Source organism: Natator depressus, chromosome 7 (genome assembly GCF_965152275.1).
Source record: "Natator depressus isolate rNatDep1 chromosome 7, rNatDep2.hap1, whole genome shotgun sequence".
NCBI classification, from domain to species: Eukaryota; Metazoa; Chordata; order Testudines; family Cheloniidae; genus Natator; species Natator depressus.
Genome location: NC_134240.1, coordinates 34,704,887 through 34,724,445, shown reverse-complemented (window position 1 = coordinate 34,724,445; position 19,559 = coordinate 34,704,887). Strand labels below are relative to the sequence as shown.

Here is a 19,559-nt window from a genome sequence, read left to right as displayed (position 1 = left end):
ATAAAATCAAATTTGACAGTAACACAATATAGAGGTTTAACTGACAGCACACACAGCACATTTGCTAGTCATAACACCACAGTTTAATGACTGACGCATGTGGGAAGCTAATTCAGATTTTTTTTCTGAATGGGATAAATGAGCATCCAGTTAATACCAATCATGAATTCAAGCCATGTGACAAAATTGATGCTACATACCCTGTTCTTGTTTTGCATATTCTGCAAATTGAACTGCAGGAAAAGAGCCAGTTTGTACACACATCCGGAGAGAAAGTTCATTCCGCATTTTGACACATCTACCAATTGCAGCTAAATGTATCCTGCTTGCTGCTGTTGTGTCCACAAACTAATCAGCCTTTATCTGTTAAATAGCCTAAGAGTTACAAATTGTATGCCTGTTTTGAGGAAAAAGTACAGGTTATAGAATTATACAAGCAGACATAGTATAAATAAAATATTCATATAAAAATAGTCTCTTACAAAATATACTCTTATCCTATGGTTCATTTTCCAAAGGTGGAAGTTTGTCTGGAGTTTCATATTTATTTTTGATGTATTCCAAACTGGATTTTCATAATGCTCCTCTTTAATTGGAAAAAAAAGTGTATTGTAAAGAGATTATAATCACTACCAGTTTGATTTTTCCAGACAACTAGCAGCAAACAGAAAAAAATTATAAAAGATGCCTGCTTTTGTACTTAAACATCTAGTACTGCAGAAAATATCCTGCAAATCCAACTAGTAGAAATATCCAAGTAAAGAATAATATATACAGCTTCAGTTTTTTCCTTGCCGTATCTACAAAATAATTATTCCACAAAGAAAGCAAGCTATCTACTTTAATTGCAGAATAGTTCCAAAAATGTTGTAGAGTTCTTTTTTATTTAAATAAATTAATATTAGTTTTATCTGAATAAATTGTTAAATATTGCTATTATTATGCCCAGATGTCCCAAATCCCTGTGCTAAAATCTGCAGCACAAAAAAAGAAAGGCAGATAAACCAGTGTCTATGGAAAACTTCAACAGTTCTACTTGCTGTAGCAAATTGTGTGAAATGGAAAGACAGGCAAGACCAGCAGAAGCTTTTCACAAGTGTAGAAACCTAAATCTGCATAATCCACACTTAAGTAGAAATTCACACTGGGGCATTGTCACCCCCATCCTGTGCAAAGACCATTTTAAAGTTTTGTTTTGTTTCCCCCACCCAACCCATCCCTTATGCACAGTAGCTTGTGTATTTAACCATCTTTTTCCAAACCGAAAGAGTCAGTTGCCAAGCTCTCCGATTTTTTTCACTTGACTGGGTGTTCTTTTCATAAGGCAGTCACTGCATTAAGGTTTGGAAGTGCAGATTAGCTGAGGTGATTTTTTTCCTCGGTTTTGTGTGTCAGGTGGCTTGTTTTTCTGCTTTGTTTTGTTTTTTTGGATAATTTATACAAGTCTTTAATGTGTATCCACATAAGTACTGAAACATGAAAGGAAAAGACAGATCCGTTCATTAGCTTTTCTTTTGGAAGAAAGCAGGTCTTTGCTACAGTCTTGAGTAGTTACGTTGAGCTCATGTGCAAATGTATTCATTCCTAAGGATCTAGAGTCACCTTCCCCAGCCACGCTTTTATTTACAGGTGTACACTTCTGTTCTTTCACTGCACGTATTACACTTTACGTAGCAGCACCAATGAAATTTGCAGTTGCACTGCCACACTCGTGAGTACTGGTGAGTATTGTAACCTCGACCACAACACATCAGATCACAGCCATTGGACTGCTGGGCTGTTTTGTTGCACATTCTGCCCTGTGTTCCCACACTGCCAGTGACCGGGTCTTCTTCACAGTAATTTGGAGATTTTTCTATGTACACTAAATCTGTATCCATGGGTTTGCGGTAGGACAGTGGCTTCTTTATTTTAAGGAAGGTTGGACGCTTGTTGCGACTTGCCCTCACCGGTTCAACCTGAACTGCTTCATTGTATTTGTCCTTAAGGATGTAGCCTAGCTCCCGGAATTTAGGAAGGGTTGTCCAGCATGTCTTAGTAGTACAAGATCCTGAAACTCCATGGCACTTGCACTCTAATTTCATGTTTTCTTCAAGAATCTAGATTTGAAAGAACACAGAATGTGTTAAAACAATAAGACTCCATCCAAGAGACATTGATCTGATGTAATGAACTATTGTTCTCAAAAGTGCTCTTTATAATAATGGCTACTAAACCCAGGTCAAAACTCATGACCACCCAGGCTGCAGATCTCACGTGCTGGCTATGTAATTGTCACAGGCATCAAACTCCTATTGATGTCAACTGATTCCCTCCCTACTCCATGTTGATCAGAGAGGAGAACTTTATCCAATTTCAAACAAAAGCAAAAATGGTGTCTTTAACAACCAACTGTGGTCTTCCCATTGCTTACTATGTGTTTATACTGTGCCCAGCCTGATGTGTCTATATTGCAATTTTGGCGTATGCCAAGAAGATGGGGAGTTGCAGAGAAGCACAAATAACACACCTCGAGTATGGTATTTTCACATGAAATCTCATATGTACCAAATTCTGAAAATGCAATGATTTTTGCTACAAATGGATTTTGCAAGCCAAACTGGGAAAATAAATTCCATTCCAGTACTTAGACCTGAAAATGGCATGAAAAAAGCTAGTGAAAAACGTTGCAGAAAAACTTTCACCAGTTTCGCCTCATGGTAATGTATAGATAGACATACACACACAAATGCTGCATATTAATGTTACATCTAAGAAAAGCTATACATTACTTTCCTATGTAGTAGTTTTATTATGTGCCAGGTACTCAAGTCTATTCTCCATGTGGAGAAGAAGACAAGACCCCTTAGTCTGTAAAATTCTCAGCCTTCATTGTAGTACAATTGTAGATTTCTCTTCCGATGTAAACTCTATATGTTCAAAAAAAAGGTTTGCTGTGTACTTGGGAGAGTCTTAAATCACAACACAAATGGTGGGCTTCTTAAATTGTGTGCTACTTAATCCCAGCCACAGAATTTTAGTTAATATCTGGTGCTGACCAGACCAATTCTTGTGCAAGTTGGGGCTACTGAAGATGGAAACAATCAAGCTACTTTAAGCATTGCAAGTATAGGTGCTACACTTATTGTTCTTATATACTGTAGCTTTATAGGTCGTATAGTAACTGCTATTGCTTAGCCTTCTGAGGAAAGTTGGAACAGTATTGCGTGTCTGCTACAAAAAAATAATGTTACTAGGCTTTTGTGTTTTTGTTTGAATTTTCCAAACATTGAAAAGTTGGAGTTCAAAAAATATTAGATATGGCCTGATCTCGCTTTTGTTCCATGTGTTGGACCGTCATGGAAGTCATTGAGGGTGGACTGATGCCAGGATTGGTAAAGTATCTAGAAAGTATAATTCTGAACAGACGATGGCAATAATTTTAGGGTACAATAGATCACATTTGGGGGAATTATGGGAGAGTTTGCATCCAGATCCAAATTTAATGATTAGCAGTGATCTATCTAATGGATGGACCAAAATCCAGATCTGGAAAAGTTTAGATTCAGATCTGCATCTGAACAACTTTGCAGCTCTGCTTAAATTTAGGCTTACATTATGGATTATTTTGGTTATTTTGAGATACTTCCTCACTCATTTAGTTACTGCATTGTTATTGCTCAGTCATTCATAATGGTAGTACACCAAGGAGATAGATGGGGAGACAAAAAAGGAGCCAGAGCTCAGCAACCTGAAAATAATATAGATTCTTTCAGCCTTATTTGTAATGTATCCATCTTTTGAGGTGATCTGTGATACATTTCTCATTTTAATAACTTGTCTTGTTCAAGAGGCTGGTTTTGCAACCTAGTGCAAATGTTCAGAGTTGCAAGAAAAATAATAAAGCCTAATAGCCTTGTACTAATTCTCACATGAATCCTCCATCCCAGAATAGTACAAATTGTCTTGAAATGGATGTTTTATTGTCAATCTAGTCATGAGGTTTTTTCCCCCCAAATGTAGTTTACGTTTTAGATAGCCTCAGTTCCCTTTCCATATATTTCATTAACATCCCGTTTACAGACAGTGATCACTGAGGGAATAAACAGTTCGGTTGGAAAGAGCTGAGTAAGCTGATGCAATGGATCAACAATTGAAAGGATCTATGCCATGTGTTGAGCTTGCTGTTCTGTGTGACATATCTTGATGCCAGCTGGAACTAGCTGAGGAAGTTTTCTGGTCTCAGTTAGGACTGGGCGCAAGCCATTGGGATAAAAAGACCTGACTTCATTTGAACATGATACTTTTGAATAATAGTAAATGAACCCAAACATTATGGGTTCCTTTTAGAAGAACAAAACAATTATTTTTGTGTTGTGCCATACCTGATGGTACCCTTTTAGTTGTTTTTAATGTAAGTTTAGACGGAAAAGCTAACTCTTTTTGTGTTTTTATGCATCATCTAGGTGGGGCAAGTTTAGAGTCACTGTGCCAAATTCATCCCGACATATCTCCATAAGTGATCCATTGTAAATTGCAAATGCAAGTTCACTTCCCATCCCACCTCTGTCTTTCCTCCTAATCCACTCTTCCTACCTTCAACCCACCATCCGTCTTATAGGTTATTCTCCTCTATCCCTTTCTTCCTGCTGCTGCTTCCAATCCACTACCGAGCAAGTTCGGCAAGAGACCAATCAAAAACATAACTCTGTATACAGTCTATCCTCTACCTGAAGCAAAGCAAAACTCTGCAATATGGTGGTTTGTTACACTGTAGTATTGTGATGTCAGATGCTTGGGTTATTTGTCCTGCATTAAAAGGTACGTACAGTGGCACCTTTATGCTTTCAGGTTGCCTTAATATCCCACCAGTAATTCAGTTGTCTTCATAAATGCAAGGAAAGACCTGGGTGATATGTGGCTACCTAAAGTAGTTGGTGAGGGGGTGTGGAGCTATTCTCTTTGGCCTGGTCTACATTATGAGTTTATGTCGGATTTAGCAGCGTTAAATCGAATTAACCGTACACCCATCCAGACAATGAAGCCATTTTTTCGACATAAAGGGCTCTTAAAACCGATTTCTGTACTCCTCCCCAATGAGGGGATTTGCGCTGAAATCGACATCGTCGTTTCGAATTAAGGTTAATGTGGACACAATTCAAAGGTATTGGCCTCCGGGAGCTCACACTGCATGTTTGCTGCTCAAAGGAAGCAGCTTACCCTTAAAAGCCCATCATTCTCCATTACAAAAAAAAAAATATAAAAATGCCAAGTTGCCATATTTCGGGAAAGTCAGGATCTGTTTGTTTGAAGATTTAGTTAGTGGCTCATATTTTTCACATTAGATTAGGAACTAATTTACCATAGTTTGATTTGCTTTAAAATACTGGGGTCTGGGGAGTGCATAATTGCAAACCTGTGTCCTTTGTTTCTTCACTTACCATACTTAACATTATCAGCCACAGAAGGAACATCTGTTGTGTACCAGTGAATGCTCGGGACTGTGCTAATTGCTGACAAAGGGAGTGTTTTTAGTTTTCCCCACTTTTTTTCAAGTTCCTACAGTAAACTGTCAGTATTTGTTGATCTTTCTCTCACCCGCCATTAGCCTCTGGGAAATAGTTTACATTAAAAGGGTGTGGAAAGGAAAACCTGAACAAGTACTCTCTGGTGATATTACCAGCAGCTATCCCATCTTTGGGCACTTCCATGTGGAGTTTAAACAATGGACAAAGAAGAAAAAAGTAGGAGGGAAATATACAGGATGAGAACTAATTTCATGTCTCACTTTTCTATAATATGTTGTCAGATCAGATCTTGTAGCATTTCTGTTACCAAAGTTAGTCGGAATTCCATACTTTCTTTTTTTAAAATAGTTTATTTTTCACAATTTCACTTGCTAATCCATTGATACACTGTTCTGGGACGGTTTTACTGGGTCAATATAGCCTACCTTTCATGGACAATGCAAGATCCTGAGTTTGGTGTGACACCAATGCACTGAGAATGCTTTACTCTGTCAGCACAAACTAGGACACAGGCCCTTGGTGGCAAAAAGTCACCCAAAAAGTGAGTAGGGCAGGCCATAAGATTCATGAAGTCATTATACCTCCTGAGCAGCCTTCACCAACAGGGTTTCTGCAGAGTACCCTGCTCTGGGGACTCCTAAATATAACCCCTGAGCTGGAGGGGACCTCTCTACCAGCAGAGATGAATCTGACCCCGTTCTATATATGAAATATGGATCCTCAGTGTTTGAAGGAATGTATGTAGCCACTGCAGTCAAAGCATACTCTGATCCCTGCCATAACCGGGGTATAATCTTTTGTAACTTTGGCTGATGTCATGTGAGGGACCAGGAAATATACCAGTCTCCTACAAGTATTCCTATGTGTACCTTTATTACATGGCATTCAGGAAAAAAAATCAGCCATTGGAAAAATGAAGCCACCCTCTATCTGGAAGAGAGGATGGCAGAAAAGTGGAGGAGGTGGTTGCAAAACTTACCTGCTGTACTGTAAGCAAGTAGTATTAGAGAAGTTGGAGAGGATGAAATCGTTCCCTCACCCTCTGGTTGCCAACTTTCTACTTGCACAAAACCAAACACCCTTGCCCCACCCCCTACCCTGCCCCTCCTCTGAGGTCCTGCCCCACCCCTTCTCTGAGGCCCCAACCCCACTCACTCCATCCTCCCCCCCATCGCTCGCTCTCCACACCCTCACTCACTCATTTTCAGCGGGCTGGCTTAGGGGGTGCGGGAGGGGGTGAGGGCTGCAGTTTGGGGTGCGGGCTCCAGGGTGGGGCCAGAAAAGAGAAATCAAAGGTGTGGGAGGGGGCTTCCGGGCTGAGGCAGTGGGTTGGGATGTGAGAAGGGGTGAGGGCTCCGGCTGGGGGGTGTGGGCTCTGGGATGGGGCCAGGGATGCGGTATTTACAGTGCAGGAGGGGGCTCTGGGCTGGAGGGGGTGGAGCCAGAGGGTTTGGAGTATGGGAGGGGGCTCCAGGATGAGGCGGGGGTTGGGCTGTGGGAGGAGGTACAGGCTCTGGGCTGGAGGTGCAGGTTCTGGGGTGGGGCCAGAAATGAGGGGTTCAGGGTGTGGGAGGGGGCTCTGGGCTGGGGCAGGGGGTTGGGGTGCAGGGGAAGTGAGGGCTACAGCTGGTGGTGCAGACACTGGGGTGGGGCTGGGGATGAGAGGTTTGGGGTGTAGGAGGGTGCTCTGGGCTGGGACTGAGGGGTTTGGAGGGCAGGAGGTGATCAGGGTTGGGGCAGGGGTTCGGGGTGCAGGAGGGGGTCAGGGATGCAGGTTCCAGGTGGCACTTACCTCAAGCAGCTCCTGGAAGTAGCAGCATGTCCCCTCTCCGGTTCCTACACTGAGGCATGGCCAGGCGGCTCTGCGCACTTCCCAATCCCCAGGCGTTGCCACCACAGCTTCCATTGGCTGTGATTCCTGGCCAATGGAAGCTGCAGAGCCGGCACTTTGGACGGGGCAGCATGTGGAGCCCCCTGGCTGCCCCTACATGTAGGAGATGGATGGGGGACATGCCGCTGCTTCCAGGAACTGCGCAGAGCCAGGGCAGGAAGGGAGCCTGCCTTAGCCCTGCTGTGTCACCAATTGGACTTTTAACGCCCTGGTCAGCAGTGCTGACTGGAGCCAGCAGGGTCCCTTTTTGACAGGGTGTTCTGGTCGAAAACTGGGCCACCCTACCTCACCCACAATTTACGTGTGCCAGACCCAGAGATATTGGAGATCTACATAATTTTCTAGTGGGACCATGAAGGGTAAAGCCAACTGCTAGACAAAATCCTTCAGAAACTTCAAGACAAGTACTTACAAGAATGTCACGTGGGAAAGAGACATTTTCTTTACAAGAAACCACATGCCAGAAGAGACTGTTGATCTCTATGGGTATGTCTACCTTTCAGCTAGGGCTGTAATTCCCAGCTTGAGGAGACAACCTGCACTAGCTCAGCTCAAGAATGTGCTAAAAATAGAGTATAGCCTTGGTGGCTTGAGTCATGGGAGGGGCTAGGCCTCCCTTCCCCCATATATGTACCTAGCATTGCAGGTGCGTACATACTCAGGGTGTCTAGCTCCTCATGCTCCTCATTCTACCACAGCTTTTACCCTGCTAGCTCAATAAGAGTGAATATGTCTCCTCAAAGTGGTAATCGCTTCCCAGCTCCAAGTGTAGACATACCCTGTGTTACAGACTGATGTCATAAAGCTAAGTCATATGAATTTGATCAGTTACCAGATGAACTAATTAAAGACCAAATTATTTGTGCTGAAACTGGTAATCTGGGCAAAGCAAGGTTATTAAAAGAAATAGACCTGACTTTGAAAAGAGCAGTGGAGATCTGCAAAGCTAGTGAAAACTGTACTTCACAAATAAGAGTTAGCAAGCAGTGAAAAACCTGAAATGCGTCTAATTAAAAATGACTACTACCACCTAAAAATAAAGGCAAACAAATAGCAGAGACCAGATTTGTTTACTATAAATGTGAGGGCAATCACAAGATGATGCAAAGGGGTCAAGCATAAGGGGTGTGTTGTCATCCATGCAATAAGAGCAATCATTTCCATAGAACCATAGAAATGTAGGGGCTGGAAGGGACCTTGAGAAGCCATCTAGTCCATCCTCTCATGGTGAGGCAGGACCAAGTATACCTAGACCATCCCAGATAGGTGTTTTGTCTAAGCTGTTCTTTAAAAACTCCAATGTTGGGCATTCCACAACTTCCCTAGGTAACTTGTTCCATTGCTTAACTATTCTTCCAGTTAGAAAGGTTTTCCTCATATCTAACCTAAATCTCCCTTGTTGCAGATTAAGCCGATTACTATCTGTCCTATGCTTGGTGAACAGTTGATCACCATCCTCTTTATAACAGCCTTTTATATATTTGAAGACAGTTACCAGGTTCCCCCTCATTCTTCTAATCTCTTTAGACTAAAAATGCTAAAATCTTTCAACCCTTCCTCATAGGTCAGATTTTCCAAACCTCTTATCATTTTTTGTTGCTCTCCTCTGGACTTTCTAATGTGTTCACATCTTTCTTAAAGTGTGGTGCCCAAAACTGGACACAATACTCCAGCCAAGGCCTCACCAGGGCTATGTAGAGTAAAACAATTACCTCTTGTGTCTTGTATATGATACTCCTGTTAATATGTCCCAAATGTTTTTTTTCGCAACTGCATCACATTGTTGGCTCGTATTCAGTTTGCAGAAGTGTGATGCTTTAACGGTAAGATAGATTCACATACACTTTCAGGATAAAATGATAAGGCAGAAACAGTTCTTTGAGTCTGTAAATACATTTACAAATCAAGTTTCTACAACAGGTTGGGTTGGTGACATTGGATTAGATACTGGAGCAGGGTGCACTGTAACCCCAGAATGCATACACACAAAAAGATTAGTGACCACCCAATGTTAAAACTAAGCTTGGTTCACCTAGCTGGTATAAAATGAGCCCGGTGGCAAAGCCACACTAGAATGCCTACATAAGGACAGGTTTCACTCAGAGTTTAGAATAATGGAAGGGAAAGACAAGTGTATTTGAATTGAAGAGCAGAGTCCGCATGCCTGTGATCAAAGAGGGGTATAACTTACCTGAACAGGAGGCAAAACAATATGATGAGGGGTTTAACAGCATGGGTTGCATTACAGATCAAATAATTACATCAATATAAATATATGGTACACATATTTTTGGTGGCACAACTGATAAAGTCCTATTAGTAATGGGAGCTTAGCCAGATGGTAAAATAAGATCATGTCTCTGCTTCCAAATGAAAGAGTTGTTTAAGTTTGGGGTGTATGCCAAGAGTTTTGGCAGGTCCAATTTCATACTGAAAGTACAAAACTGCTTACCTTCAACTCTCACTGTGGTAGATATGTTTGAGCAACTTCCCTTTGGGATTGCCTTGAACAGGAAGTGTATCAAAGCATTGTACCCCAGACCTTTGAGGATCTGGAAATAATACCTGAGAATCTGTTGATTTGGGGTAAAAACAATGGCAATACCATGAGAGAGTACACAATGTTTGACAATCAGGTTCGGAGGAGTTTGACCATAACCAAGAAAGGTAAAGGCATTTGTTCAAATTGGACCAGAGAGAGAGAGAGGGAGAATGACACCTGGGAGGTGGGAGACCAAAGTCCAGTCCCTCTGCACCAATGACTCTTTATTTAACCAAAGTGGAACAGCTTGAACAGGAAGGACTGAGGGAACCCTATATCTGAACATCCCATAGCTCAGTGGTTAGAGCACTCTTCCGAGAGGTGGAGGAGATCCCTGTTCAAACCCTTTCTCCCTATCTGCCTGAGGGAGGAATTTAACCTGATCTCCCACATCCCATGTGAGTGCTCTAACCATTGGGCTAAAAGTTATAAGGTGGGCACCACTACCTGCTCCTCCAGCCAGAATTTGAATGGGACCTGACCCACTGGGTGGCCTCTGAGCACAGGCTACTGGATTGGGCACCACAGGTGAGATAGGCACTGCTGCACCTATCTTTCCCCACTTTTGTGGATTTCACTGGGACTTAGGTCTGAGATGGGCATCTGGAAGCCTAGAGTGAGGCAGCAGTGCACATGCCCAGAGGCAGAAACTTAGTCATCTAGGGAACTTTGACCCTGAAAATTTAGGAACTGAGTTTAGCAGGCAGCCAAGTGGCAATTTTGTGGATCACAGTGGCACCTGCCACTGGGACTTAGGTGTCCAAGTGCTTTTGTGGATCTGAACCATACAGATTAAACTGTTGCATATTCTGTATGAAGGACATCTTGTTTATAGTAGTATACAGCATGATGTCAGAAATGCTAAGCTTTGTATACAAGACCCCTCTATCCATTGAGCAGTGTATGAAGAGAGCCTGAGATGTCAATTTCTGGCCAGGCATGAATGCTGCTATCAAAGATAAGTGTGAAATCTGCTTGAAACAACTTGGAAGAGCACTGAAACTACTTGATTAACCTTGCTCCAAGGTTAGCAAAGATCTAGTTGAATTAACCAGGAAAGATGATCTCTGTTCAGTGGACTACTACTAAATCTCTCTTTTTTAAAAGGGAGCTGTTGCAAAACAGTGTGTAGTAATGTAAAAAGAGGAGTACTTGTGGCACCTTAAAGACTAACAAATGTATTTGAGCATAAGCTTTCGTGAGCTACAGCTCACTTCATCGGATGGAATGCATCCGATGAAGTGAGCTGTAGCTCACGAAAGCTTATGCTGAAATAAATGTGTTAGTCTCTAAGGTGCCACAAATACTCCTTTTCTTTTTGCGAATACAGACTAACACGGCTGCTACTCTGAAACCTGTAGTAATGTAGTAACATTTTAAATTGAAATTCCATGGTAAACTGGGGGGAAAGGACCTCAGCATCTAACAATCTTCTTGAGCTAAAGGCCATTACCCCTGAAGCTGTTAGCAAAAAACTAATATGGCAGCCGACTACTACAGAAGAAATATTACAACAAGAATTCTGAACAGTCAACCCCATTGATTGCAGGTGAATGTTCAGTTTCAAATAGAAAGTGGCTGGCAAACTGCCAACCATCTACGCCAAGGTCATGTGGCATCTTTACCCCCACCACCACCCATGAGAGTCAATCTTATGCTAGGAACAGAAGACAGCTAAACAAAATCAAGCAGGACCATTGTTCACTTGTTCTTGAGGACGCCCAGAATGCTATTGATAGACGAAACATATGCCTAGTAGTGACCATGCAAGAGGTGCTTTCTAAGGTGCAGTATTTTCTGCTTTGGGACATAACTCAAGAATTGCACCCAATAAATAATCCTACCTTGATAATAAATGGTCTGTTTCTGAAGGGCAAATAGATTTCTTCCTGATTCTAGCTGATGACCTCCATATGAGCCTAAACGTGAAGACTGGTATCCCGTGTAACTTTTTCATGGCTTATGCAGTCATATGACGGCTTTGATTCTTGGCCTCCATGCTGAGTTCCAGAGTTTTCTTATACATAGTTGACGAGGGTTTAAAAAACACAACACCCTAATCTTACATGTGTTACCCTTGGATATCAACCGTCCCTTTGCTTTTGCATTATGGAAAAGTCGCCATCCCATAATAACTGTTTTCCAAACATGCTTTGTATTTGCATGAGATAAACAAGTAAAGAAACTAATGTCATTGCACAGGCACGCTACCCCCTGTCGCTGTCAGCCCCGGAAAATTGAGTAGTATTCAAATAAATGTTAGTTTGTTTCTCCCTGAGGTCGATGTCATTGGGGAAGAAGAGCTATTGTATATTTTATTGATCAGCACTGTATAGAAAAAAAGAAAGAGGAAAAATACCCAGAAGGACACAGAAGAAGTCTGAAGAGAAAAGTTGGGAGGAATGCAGTGAAACTGTTTTTTTTAGACTATCCTATGTCTGATTTTCCTGTGATGATGATAAATACCACACTGGACTACTATGCTCTAAATCAGAGGTTCTTAACCTTTTTCTTTCTGAGCGCCTCCCTCCTTCCCCGCTCCCTGCCCCCCCCCCCACATGCTATAAAAACTCCACAGCCCACCTGTGCCACAATAACTGGTTTTCTGCATATAAAGCCAGGGTTGTCAGTCGGGGGTAGCAAGCAGGACAATTGCCTGGGGCAACCCTGAAAACATAATTTTGGACCCAGAGGTCAAACTAGATTCCTAAGTTCTCAGGTGTCTTCACCAAGATGCTGCTTGCCATATTATGCCCACAGTTACTTCTATCTCAGCAACACCTGTAGATAACTGAGCAAATCTGATACCGAATCCGAGGCACAATAAACATAGAATGCTCTATATTTGAGTCCCTTTTCAGAGTAGAACCATATATTAAGATTCTTACTTCCCCTTCCCTCCTTTCTCCCAGTTCTATCATGTTTGATAACACAGTGGTCTCCTGGATTGCTTCCTTTTAGATATCATATGAACAGACCTCAGCTGCCACCCACTGTCCACCAAAATGTAGATTGAAACTAACAAATTCAGCTTGTTTAATTAGGACCTTTGAAATGAATGATTTAATCACTTGGCTCAAGGTTGGATTTCAAACATACTCCTAAGGTGAATGTCAGTGACTAAGCTTGCAATCTAATGGCAAACATTTTAAACCACCCTTTCTTCTGTCAGTTGGCTCTGGACTCATAACAAAAGTATTTCATGATTATGCATTCAAGCCTTTTTACCAGTATGACTACATGAGTTCCTGTATCAGGAAATGCATTGCAAATTATTTATCCCCATTACTTTATTGGCAATCAAGCTTTTAAAATAAAGTTGCAAATAAAACATCTCTGCACTTACAAGTAGTTTTAGAAAAGAAAATTTGAATTTTGTTTATATCAAACCAGTGGCTACTGTTGTTCTTGGTGAATATCAAAGACCAGCTACCCCAAAGGCTGGCACCAGTTTCGTTTAAATGTCAGAATCTACAGACTGCAAATGTTAATCCAAATATTTTCACAGAGAAAATGGAATTATGTTTGAAAACATAACTATCACTGTTGTTGCTAAACTGCAACCATTTGTTTTTAAAAAATAACCATAGGAAGATCCATTATCACCTAGATTAGGTTAGATAGTGCAGTGCCAAATAAGTGTCATCACATACGAAATATAAAAAATAGAGTAATAAAAAGGTACTTGGAAAAACAGCTTTTGAAAAAAAAATCTAAATTTTCCAGCTTTTTCTTAATTTTAACAGGAAAAAGCAACTATCTGATTATTTATTTCATCTGATTTCTGTGCTGCATTGGGAGGAAACTACCTGTTCTGCCATGGGCTAAAAGTGTTGTCAACAGCAATCACTGGAAGGTAACCAAACCATAGAACGATTCAATACATAGTTACATGTATTATAAAACATAACCAGAAGTAAGATGTCCTGGGTGAAATGGGACAATGACACAAGGAAAGTTTTATTTGGGATTGTCGCTTGCTCTCATCCAAGCAAAATTCTGACGCTTTGTGGAGATGATAGATTGCAATATATGAGATTAAATGGCCCTGTTGCCCTAAAGTACTGGCTTCTTCATGAAGTGACATTGAAACTGATTGGAAAAAGAGCTGGTGTCATGAAATTATAGGTGTTTGGGGTGTGGGGTGAACATTATATTATCTAGTCCATCTCCCTTTTGATATAAGATTGTGCCCTACTGTGCATTACCTTCGTCTCCAAAGAGATAATGGATGGCATGTTCAAGCCAAAAATGAAGGAAAAGATGATAGATGTAGAAAGGAAAAAAGCAGATTAGGTGAACTCCCCTAACCTGGAGGCAACTTTCATTAACTTGCAAGGAAGACGACGGTAGCGATATTCTGGAATTATACCTGACATCACCATAACAACTTATTACCTTTTGATCTATCTTCCTTGCTGCATGTTCACAGATAGATCATCTATAAAATAGATGACTGGTGTTGTACTCTGCCAGACGTAAGAAAAGCAAAGACATGGTCATGGTTTAAAAAGTCACTTTCTTAGTGCACACTTCGACCTAGGAGCTCAGTACTGCAGTCCAAGTACAGGGCACAAAATCCAGTGGGCCACAAAAGAGGAATCTTTAGCCTACGTTTTGCTTTCAGACTTGCTTCTTCCATTAGTAGTGTGTGAAGTTACCATTATAAGGCAGGATAGTTGTGCTTTTTCACTCAAAGTTGCTGAATGTATAGTACACATTTCTGTAAGTTATTTATGAAGTGCTTTGAAGGTACTTCTGGATAAAATGTGCTGTAATAATATAAACTTATTTACAGTGATGAGTTTGAGAATAGAATGAATGAAAGTTCTGTCTTATTCAGGTTTAATTACAACCTTACTCAACTAGGAATGGAATATTCCTGTGTCATTGAGTCTTGTCATTGACATTTGTCACTGCAATCTTAGTTGCAGGGAATGATTCATTCCTCATTATTGTGGCAAAGACTGTAATGGAAGCAGGAAATGACACAACTGGAATCCATTCTTGTCGCAGCGAATGTCCACAAAGTGATGTGTTCGATTGTTGACTCATTTCCATTGAATTCCATCTTCCTTGCAACTTTCTCCATTGGGAGTCAAGTACTTTGAGTTAAGAGATGCTGGTATTCTACATCGAAGAATCATGAGTGACCCAACTAGATCTCTTTAACAAATGCTTAAGCTATCAAGAAAATGGCTTCCAAAGAGTGATAGAAACAAAAACAACAGCCTCACCAATTTCCAGACAGCTCATCAGAAAACATCTCTTTTGTGCTATTTTAGTTAAACCCTGTAGTGGCAAGAATACTAGTTACAAAGTAATATCACCTCTTATTGGTTCCAAACATTTCTAACCAATATAACTCACACAGGCTCATGTACCTATGTGCATGCATTGAGATAATTAACCCTCCAGTTACTGGATAAATAAAACTGTGCAAAGCATATATATCCCAAAAATGCAGCTAGTGTATTTTTTCTCATTATAATTCAGACTTTTCAGGTGATTTCCCGGCTACTTCTATCCAAATCTCTTAGTTAGGAAGCACTGTCTCTGACAGTGTCTTGATAAAGGCAAAACTGACAGACTGTCAAGCCTCTGCTTTGCCCATAAAGGGAAATAAATCCTCTGAATCCGGAAAAGGCACAGTATTTCTTCACGTTTCATTCACAGAGTTAGTGTTTCTAAGCTTCGGAGTCTAATAACATTTTATACTTCACAGTAAATTACTGATGTATTTATCTCTTAACGTTACTTTTACAGTCAGAAGATATGTCCCTGAACTAATTACTTTTTAAATGACACTTTTATTCAATTTTCTCCTGTCTCCTCCCCTGCAATCTCCAAGAGTATTCTTTAGGAAAGAATACCCAGTTAGGCTTAAGTCTTTTTGGTTTACAAAATTGACATGAATTCTTTGTCATGGGTTCAAATCATATTTCCAAAGATATCGGGATCTAGGAGCAGGCACGTTATGGGCCTGTGGTGACATATCACATTGTCACTCACCAACTCGATATCTTGATACAAATCTGGCTTTTAAAAAAATAGTGCCAGTGACAGCTTTAGCTTTTTTAGCTAAAGTGTGGCCTTCATGCAATTTTTCCAACAATGTGACTTGCAAGGATTTCATTGTCATCGCACAGAAACCCAACAGTATACAGTCACTCTGTTGTGAGTTCATCTTTCCACATTGCGTATGTTCACCATACAAAACATTCACATCACCCTCTGAAATATGCAGTTTTAATTAATTTAATTTAAGAACTGGCTCTTTGTCACTGCTGCATTCTTCTTGCAGAAATAGAAACTTCTTCCAAAAACAAAAATTCTAAAAATTGGACTTGGCTTTAAAGGATTTGCAACCTCTAATTGCAACTGGGATAATACATCAGCACTTCCATGTTTTCAGATAGATTATACTTATCAGAGATAAGATCCTACCATCAGAGCCTATCTCAGCAGCTGCTAGGTTACAAAGATTAGCACACTCTTCTTCAGGCCAAGAATTTTAACAAGGAGCTTCTGGCCTGCTGTCAATGAAAATTTCCTCCCATGCATAAGTACCTGGAATTTCCTGATTCCAAATATAATACCCAGAGATTCTTTTTCTAAACAAACCTTTGTTTAATGTTTTGGTTTTGCTTACAGAATCTGTAATTAATTTGTCTTGGTCCCAACAGGCATTTTATGTGGTATGATGGCATCTATACCTACAGGTGGGACACCACATGCTAAAAGTTCTAATTTGGGATTCAGATGTACTGACACCTTGGTACATATTAATAAATTCTTGGTGTGCTCAAATGCCCTATTACCTTCTTCATTCCGAACCCAGTTACTATTCTTTATTAACAATCGTCTTTCTATTTACTACTGTAGACATGTTAGATAGCAAAGTTCCCAAATAAAATGAATGGCCCCCTCTTTATATTAAGGTTCAATTTAGAAATCGCTTATAAGGGGTTAATAAATAATCTTTTAGTAAAGGGTTAATCAGTTCGAGTTTAACAGGACAATAGATTGCTTGCAATCATGGCTTATAACTACCTATCACATCTTGTACTGGTGTGCGTATACCCATCTATAATACATATCATGCCTGTAATATGCTTACAACATCTATTTTATTAATCATTTATTAATCACTTATTAGCCCTGTATAAACCGTCTACAAAAGGAACCTTAAATATAAAGTGTCACCCAGTTAACTAGGGATCTGACTACTGTGGCATGCCTAGGTATAGTTATTTTGGAAACTGCTCCACTTTTTTTTTCTGGAAGAGGTTTTAACGCTTCTACTTGCATCATTTATCTTAAGTCTCCTGACTAGAAAAAAAGGCAAGTTTCTCCTTAAAAAAAACAAAACAAAAAAACAACCCTGTAAACCAAACCTTTTGGGTTCTTTTAATATGCATTCCAAGCTCCTCAAATAAATTTCATCATTGTCACCTTCATTAGTATGCCATCCAAATGGTTGATCACTTCACTTAAACACTTTCATACTGGACCATTTATATGTTGTAATATAGCCAATGTGCTAGCCACTCCAGGGAAAAGCCATATGGAAATAGCCCCATAAGAATATTGATGGTCAGATATTTAAAGGCTCTTGATTGTGTTTCACCTACTAGTATGCTTAAGGCAAATCTAATTTCATTAATATTGCCACCTTCTAGCAGTGGAAAAAGATGCTCTGTTTTTAGCACTGGAAATGGATCCAAATCTACTTCATAGTTTCTGCAAATGTGGACACTGCCATCTTCTTTCTGTATGCCCACAATGGACCAAATTCTAAAGGAGTTTGGTCCATTGTGTGCTTTGCAGGTTCCAAAAATGTCAGGACACCTCGGCTAACCAGTTCTCCTAAAGATTTTGCAACAGTCCCTGCTTTTGACTTATGGCACTGCTCTGGTCTTGAATCTGGCATCTCCTCTGCAGCCATATGTGACTTAGCATTTTACTAAAGCCATTACAGGAGCAAGCACTTCAATATATTTTTCATCTAACCTTTCTAGAATATTAGGTATTTTAGATACCTTGGATCAGTTTAGGTGTTAAGTGCTTTTAACCATTTATGACCCAATGATGATAAATCTGAATATGTTGTTAAAGTGAAGTCCAGAATATGTTTCTACTCAGATCATTTTTCTAAAAACCTCAAATCTTTTGCGCACAAGTTTTCAGTACATCATTTTTGAAAACACAAATGATAGTTCTGGCATTAATTCCCACTTTAGCTATATAGTCATGTAACAGTACATGTACCTATTACTCTGTACTCATTAGTAGAGTGCCAGGAAATATTAGCTACACAGTCATTTAACAGTACTTGTACCTGTTACTCTGTGCTGATTAGTAGAATGCTCGGAATTATAATGGGCATTTCATCTTCAGCTCTATGTCTGGCAATATGGGTCTTATCTTTTCCTGGCTGTGCAAAGACTGTGCTCCTTCACAAGCTCTCACAGCGCATACTCTGCAGGTTAGCCCTTTAAAGAGCATGTCACTCTCTTGTGTTTCCACGACAGGCATCTTAACTTTTGCCATTGTTTTCCCAAGATGATATGCTGGTTTTTTACTGGATGGGTTTTAAACTGCTTGCTTCCAGATTTCTGTGCACTTCTTTTCATTAAATCAAACCTCTCTAGCCCATCTGAATGGCCTAGGCTAGTGCCAAGTCCTTTGTATGTCTGGATTGCAGTTCGCATTCTCAGAGCTCATGGCTTTGCAGAGCGCAGGGTTCTAGTCTCCACTGTGCTACAAACTTCTTAAGCAGCCTTTATAGAATGCAGTGTTGTTGTAGCCGTGTTGGTCCCAGGACATTAGAGAGATAAGGCAGGTGAGCCTTTCTTCAGGTCATCTGTGTAAGCCTGAAAGCTCATCACTCTCACCAACATAACCCACCGGGCCACTACAGGCTACTTTGAGAAACTTACATTCATTGGGCTAAACTGTCTGCTGGTTTAAACTATTGCAACTCCATTGAAGCCATTGCCTCTCACATGCATTGCTTCAAACATCTTTATTTAGGCCAACTGTAAAAGTGGGCTTATAATGCTTACTCACCTTTGCAAGGCTCTTTGAGAGCATGGGTTTTTGTATTGTCAGTTATTGAACTTGTTAGACCTTTCTAGCACTGTTTACCGATGTTTGGAGGAAGAGGCATGCATATGTAATACCTGAGCTATGGGTATGGTATCTCACACACAGACCACAATATCTGGCCCACACATAGGGTAAGAGTCAGGTACACCAACAGTTCTTTGGCTCAAGTTGTAGAAGCTTGCGCTGAAGGCCCCAGGTTCCATTCCTGCTGACACCCCATGATGGGAGGAGCATTAAACATGTATAACTCATGTAGATGCACAGTGAATGAATATATCTTCTCAGGAATGCACTGAATGAAGCAAGACTGCACAGGAGCCTTAGTCTAACACGTGTTAATAAACATTATGTGTGGTATAAACACCCATCTCTTTAGGTGTGTGGAAAATGGCATTCCAGAAGGACCTAGCCAAACAGTTATTAGATTGTCAAAAACTTGCAAAGAACTTAACTTGCCAAGCACCAATAAATCCTTTAAAATCTGGGGGCTCCTCTATTCCATTTATTT

At 40.5% G+C, this 19,559-nt stretch overlaps 1 protein-coding gene across 1 annotated transcript in view; it reads right to left on the bottom strand.

Annotated features, from left to right (window-relative positions):
* Positions 1–1,416: 1,416 nt before the first annotated feature.
* Positions 1,417–19,559, bottom strand: part of WNT7A (Wnt family member 7A) — a 48,671-nt gene continuing 30,528 nt past the window's right edge. The window contains exon 4 of the mRNA XM_074958109.1: positions 1,417–2,099. Within this exon, the coding sequence (XP_074814210.1) occupies positions 1,620–2,099 (480 nt within the window). The 3' untranslated portion in view covers positions 1,417–1,619. The remainder of the gene's footprint in view (positions 2,100–19,559) is intronic.